The sequence below is a fragment of the Orbicella faveolata genome, unplaced genomic scaffold, assembly GCF_042242905.1.
Source record: "Orbicella faveolata isolate gen_17 unplaced genomic scaffold, um_ofav_v1 contig_3, whole genome shotgun sequence".
NCBI lineage: Eukaryota > Metazoa > Cnidaria > Anthozoa > Scleractinia > Merulinidae > Orbicella > Orbicella faveolata.
In genome coordinates, this window is record NW_028301558.1 from 4,097,576 (window position 1) to 4,103,913 (window position 6,338).

General features: G+C 41.2%; 1 protein-coding gene across 1 annotated transcript; it reads left to right on the forward strand.

Annotated features, from left to right (window-relative positions):
• Positions 1–2,832: 2,832 nt before the first annotated feature.
• On the forward strand, positions 2,833–5,639 carry LOC110051777 (uncharacterized). The gene has a single exon (XM_020757850.2). It carries the CDS (start codon positions 3,027–3,029, stop codon positions 4,485–4,487), a length of 1,461 nt encoding a protein of 486 aa, XP_020613509.2. The 5' UTR covers positions 2,833–3,026; the 3' UTR covers positions 4,488–5,639.
• The last annotated feature ends 699 nt before the right edge of the window (positions 5,640–6,338 follow it).

The following is a 6,338-nucleotide window of genomic DNA, read 5'->3' on the forward strand; positions in this document are numbered from 1 at the left end:
ACGAAGTGCATGGCTGCCCGAAATAACCACCATAGGCTAATGAAATTGGGCAGCCATTCTTAGCGTTTTAAATACAGTAATTTTTTTATGGTGTCAGGTACTTAAGACTTATTAAGATAACAAATACAACAACACACAAACACAGACAAAAGCTAGGTCTAAAATAAAATAAAATTTAGCGAAAATAGTGAGTGCCATGTTTAGACAAAATTTGGCAACAGTCGAGAAGAATAACATGACACAGGTTTTTCTTTGTCTATGATTGTTTATCAAGAGCAATCCTGTCATTTTTGTAAACGTTTATTTTCTGTTCATCTGTTTTAAAAAATCTCAGGCATGTTGAATAGCACTGAGAAGCGCTAAAAGATATGGATACCTGACGTACGGAGGTTAGAGTCGCGCGGAAATGTTCCACCCGCCCACGCACGCTGACGATAATGCGTGGGACATGTGTGACGCACTTGTCTCCACGCGAGTATGAGTGGTTCGATGATACTTGTGAAGTTTTGTAAGCACTTATCTTAGCTCGATAAGACGAGCGGATTTGCAAATTATGGGGCGTGCTTCCAAAAACAATATCTCGTAGACAGTAGCGTCATGTGGATCACGACAAAATTGCTCTCGTATTAAATAAAACAGCAGCTTTGCATCATGTAGGTATGCATCCATTTATAGGATGAAAACTGCATTTTCAAGATACAGTTAAAACTCGCGTATAAGAACCTGGATTTTTCTAAGTTAGCCTGAACAGGCTCTGAATGACAGGTTCTTATGTAAAGGGAGTCTAAATGAAGAATAGCTTCTTAAAATCCAGGTTCTTATACGACCTTATACGCATGTCTTACAGAGATCTCCACAGAGGTTTTATAAAAATGGAGGCCGGTGCCGAATGTTAGCCAGATATAGCTTGATCCCAAACGTCTCATGGCGTCAATATTTTTCGCAACGCCCTCTCGCAAAAAAAAGCCTCGGACTTGAAGAATCGTCGTCTCCCAAAATCATGAGTTTATATCCGCCACACCCGAAAACTAATCAGGATCGAGCAACTTGAGCTACACTTAGATGGGTCTTGGATGGTGACGGCGAGAATTTCTCGACATGCGGAAGACTATCGAGACCTCATGGCTTGACAGAACTTAGTTCTGTTTGAAAAAGAAAGAGTGAATCGCTGGAGGACTGTTTCTTCTGTGTTGCCCTTGGATTCTCAGAAAGAACCGCCCCCGGGGAACCGCTAACTCAAGATCACCTCTCAGTCTTGTTCCCACACGGCTTCCTTTATTACGGTTGCGTATCAACGAAGAAGGTAGTGACGCGTACTATGAAAATAATGTATTTCTTATTTCTTTATGGGATGCTTGTCATAAGCGAGACTAACTCGTGCTTTCTGACAGTACGTCTTTAAAGCTGTGTTTTACTATGGCTGTGAACGTAGTTTTTTTTAATTTCTCTGTTAATTAATAAACGAAACTGAAAGTGGCTTAGTGAACTTGACATTCTCACATATTAGTCTCTTTGTAGCAACTGAATCACAAATCACTGAATCAATACTACAGCTGCCCTTTAAACGCATGTTTTCACTTCATCCCGAAAACATCAATTGCTAACAACAGTTCTCTACTGAACTACCCTCACCAGGACAATCAACTAGACGAACTACATTTTTTTTTGCCATTTTCTGCTTCCCTTCTGACGGCTTTGGTGCCTGTTTTTTCAACAGTCATGTATAATACTTACTGTAAAGTAATTGCTATTTCTGTGAGCATATATACTTCCTTAGAACAATCTGTTACCGTTTGGTGTTACAATTTTTCCATTGGAGTAGACGTTTTAAATTTGTCCTGATTGTTTGAAACGTTTAAAATTCGGTTGGTGTTTCTGTAACTTCTAAAAAAAGAACTTAATCAATATTTCCCAATTCGAACCGAACAAACTAGTTGATCACTCTGACCCTGTGCAACACAAGTTCTACTAGATTAAATCTCTGCTCCACTTTCGTAGTTCTAACTTTGCATTTCAAAATTTCAAAATTGTTTTATTTACAATTTGAATAAGACCTAGAATAGGTGCATTTCATGACCTAGAGATTACCGAAATAAAAACATTATGCTCAGGTTTCAGTGGGTTTATATTTCAGAACATTTGACCCCGCACGATATTTGAGTTATTTTGGCCACGCACAAAATTACCTTTAAATTGAAGGACACCTGAAAATAATAGTTTACTACGATAGAAAAACACCAAAGAGATAATAATAAACCATAAAGGAACAAGGATGGAGAAGATTGACACGGATTACAAACGACGAACTTGAAAAATGTAGGCTACACTTTTCAAGATGTGCAAACCGTGATGTAGTTACTTGAAGTTGTACTTCTACTGATGTCAAAACTCTTGGCTTCTCATTTCTTTGGTGATCGGCTGTGTGAGCAACCTACTATTAATATCCTTTAATACTGAGATGAACAAGTTTTAAATAGCATTTGAGCTCATGCTTACGTGACGGTATTAGTACTAAGTAGTATAGTATTACTCGTGTTTTAGCAGTTGCCATGACAACAATTATCCCTCCGGAAACGCGCAGGCGATTTGAATTAAAGGGGGGAATACATGGCAAATTTCAGTACGGTCAAGAGAGCTAATATTTTAGTCAAACAGTCATCGTGAAATAAAATTGACGATTTTCTCAGAGAAAGCTTCAGGCCAAAGTGAAGAATTTTCCAGTCCAGTCTGATTAATTAGGCTGGAATTTTCAATGAAGCTTGTTTTTAGGCTCCGATCATTCGTGTAATTAAATCAAAATTCCAGCCCCCGTAGCGATGCATTCATTGATCTGTACACCCCCTGATCTCCGAATCGACCCGCCCAGTAGGTCACGCAATGTAATATTCATCCAGACAGACATACGAGACATACGATAACACCTTTGAGATAAAATTCTCGAGAAACGCATTACAAACAAACCACAGAACTTCAAGAAGATCTTGTGAATTATCTAAAAGAGAACGCCACAGTTAAAGTACACGCAAATGGCAAAGCAAGTTGAACAAAACGAAGTACAAGAAGACAAGGAGTTGATTGCGGCTGACGAAAAATTAACGCGGCCTCTTGGCTTAACAGAACGAGTGCTGTTAGAAAGAGAAAGAGTGAATCACTGGGGGACTGTTTCTTCTGTGTTGCTGTTGGATTCTGAAGAAGAAATGAATCAAGATCACCTCAGAAAAGCGCTCAATCTTCTTCCCAAGCGGTTTCCTTTATTACGGATGCGAATCAACGAGAGAGGCAGTGAAGCGTGCTTTGAAGAAATGGACACCCCTGATACAGTTGACTTTGAGGTATTAGACGGGATAACAGCTGATAAATGGGAGGAAGGCTTCGACGCAGAAATAAACGGTGCTTTATTCAACACAGAAACAGGGCCTTTGTGGCGCGTCAGGTTACTACGAGAAATATCAGTCGATGGAAAGTTTCGAAATGCATTGGTATTCACATTTCTACATGTTATCTGCGACGCGCTTTCCATCTTCGAGCTTCAGAAGAAGGTGCTGGAATTTTTATCTTTTCTCCACAGTGGTGAAGAATTTGAGGTAGGAAGCTTGCCTTTCAGACCAGCTGTGGAATCACTGATGTCAAATCTTATTGACCCTAGCGTCGGAGAGAGGCTTTTATTTTCGAGCTACTTTACGCTCCAGCGGGTCAAAACATTCTTTACCAAACCACAGAATTTGTATCTGTCAGTTTATCCTCCTGTTGCCAATTCAGATCCATCAGTAACGAAGAAAACCTGTCTTCTGAGTCGCATCCTGTCTGAAGAAGAAACCAGGCTGTTGATAACGAGCTGTAAAGAAAACAAGTGCACGGTACACGGGGCTATTACTGCCTCCACGCATCTCGCGATAGTGCGAATTCTTCAACAAAAGAGACACGATTTGAAAACTCCAGTGTCCGTAGAGTCAGGCTTTACTGTTGGTTTACGAAAATATTGCCAACCAAAGGTAAACAACGATGAGTTTGGATTGTATGTCTGCGTCTCTGCATTAACTGTTCCAGTACCGTTGCTTTACCCTGATGACAAGCAAGGTTTTTGGGAGTTTGCGCGCGCGTGTTCTCGCGAGGTCCACACGCAGCTGTCTTCAGGGAAACACCTGAACGTTCCGAAAATGTACCATTGTATCGATATTCCAGTGTACTGCAGAATGTTCGACTATGAATACAACGAAGGTCGCCGAACCCAGATAATGACCATCACTAACTGCGGAGCCCTCAAAACAGAGCAGAGCGAGGAGAGTCCGTACAAATTCGGCGGCATGTATTTCGGTCTACAAGGTGAGAAATTGGGCCATGTATTTGGAAACAACATCCTCACTGTAGATGACAAGCTTTACTGGGCTGTGGAATATTTTCCACACGTCACCACTAAAACGCAAACAGAAGATTTTGTTGACTTGTCCTTGCAAATTTTGAAAGAGGCTTTTGTGCAGTACGTGTAAAGAAAAGAAACGCGGCTAGCTTTGTGATCCATATACAAACAATACATTGTATGAACCAGCTGGATTAACTGGACATTTTATAGTTTATATTTTTAGCTCTTACAGATAACTCTAAATCGTTCTTTTCATAGCATTGTAACTCGGTTTTAAGTTTGCATTTTCGAAGTATTTTACATTTATTTCGTTCGTTAGACTTTCTAAAAGTCCTTACCACTTCCCAGGCCTGTTGGTTTCGCCGCTGAAAAGGACGACCTTTCGCGACTTACGATGTCGCTCGAACATTGCCATCTCGCTTCGCTCGAGGGAGATGACCAAACGAAGGATTAAGCAAAGGTCGACTTGTGGCAAGTGTATTCGTACGTATGATAGTATTTTAAGGAAATATAAACGTTAGACTACTGGCAGTCTGTGTTTTTTTTTCTCGCGGAATTCAACAGGGATTAAAGTGAAACATCTAAGTCTAAAAGATTGCGACGAGACAGGGGCGCGGTACGCCCCAATCCCTACTCGTCCACACCGCCCTTTCGCGTTCGATGAACAGTTGTTTAAGTGACCCTTGGAGAAAAGACCGGCCGCCAGCAGTCTATATAAACGCTAGTGCATCACGTCACGGTGTCATCTTGCCGCCATTATCAAATGCAGATTTTCAAATCATAGGGTTCTTATATAAAGTAGTTTAGGTGAGATTCAAGAAGAATGTCAGCTAATGAAACAGTTTTGCACGATCAAGTATTGTCAGTATAAATGGACCTGAATGACTCGGTTGTCATACCGGCCCACATAAGGCTTCAATACTTTAAATTTGGGTCGTCGGCCTAAATGAGATCGTCTCTTAAAATGTAATATTGTGAACTTCTTGCCCAAAAAAATCGTACAATGTTCGAGTGCGTGAGTGTTGAAATTATGATACTCAAATTGCAGTTGAGGGCCACTGGTTTATCACTAGCCTGCGAGCAGGCTCACGTTGGAGCAGAAGCGCGCGCGGCGTAGCCGCGTGCGCGAAATCGAGCGGCGAAGCCGTGAGACGGGATCGCTTTGCTCTTCGCCTCTCGCGCATGTGACTCAAAGGTGAGCCTGCTCGCAGACTAGTTTATCAGTTTTTACTGTCATGTGCTACCCTCGAAAAATAAACTTGTTACTTACTTGTTTTTACGTACTAGTTGAAACTTTTATAATTCCAAAAAATAGTTATTTTGAAACCCTGCGTACTCTATGAACTCTGTAGACTGCTCACAGCCCTCTATTTTCTCGTATTTTTATTCCATCGTTGAATGCGCGGATAGAATCGCGAGAGAACTGGATGCCAACGCAAAACGGGAGACTTGATTGGGTAGGGGGTGGGGACCGAGAAAAATGGAGACAGGCGCGGAGCAGATGACAGAGATCGGCAGATCAGCAGCAAAGACATTCAAGTGTTTTAAGATTGACGCGTTAAATAAGCTGGGCCATTCAAGACGAGGGTTTCAGTTATACTCGAGACCACTTGACGGTCTAAATACACCAGGTAGGCGTTTAATCACCAAGTATTCGTCAAACCTAAGTAAAACGACTGTTTTGGAAATCAACAGCATTATTTTGGCATTTTGAAAACTTGTAATTTTAGCACAGTTTTAACACTACTTTTGTTAACGGTGGCCTCCATGCAGCTATGTTTATTGCAGACAAATAGCTCGTTGCCGTTTCCTCATGTATCAGTCGCAGTCGCAGGAACGAGCTACCCATGAAAGAAAAGAGCCTTTTCTCGCTCCTAAGTCATAGTGAACGCCGTTTAATTTGGGTCAATTTTGTCAAAATGCCGAAGCAAAAATTTGAAATCTAACTTACTGTAGTTGGCCGTGCATCTGTACTCTG

Coding starts and splice junctions, on each gene's coding strand:
- LOC110051777 (XM_020757850.2), top strand. CDS start 3,027: ATGGCAAAGCAAGTTGAACAAAACGAAGTACAAGAAGACAAGGAGTTG.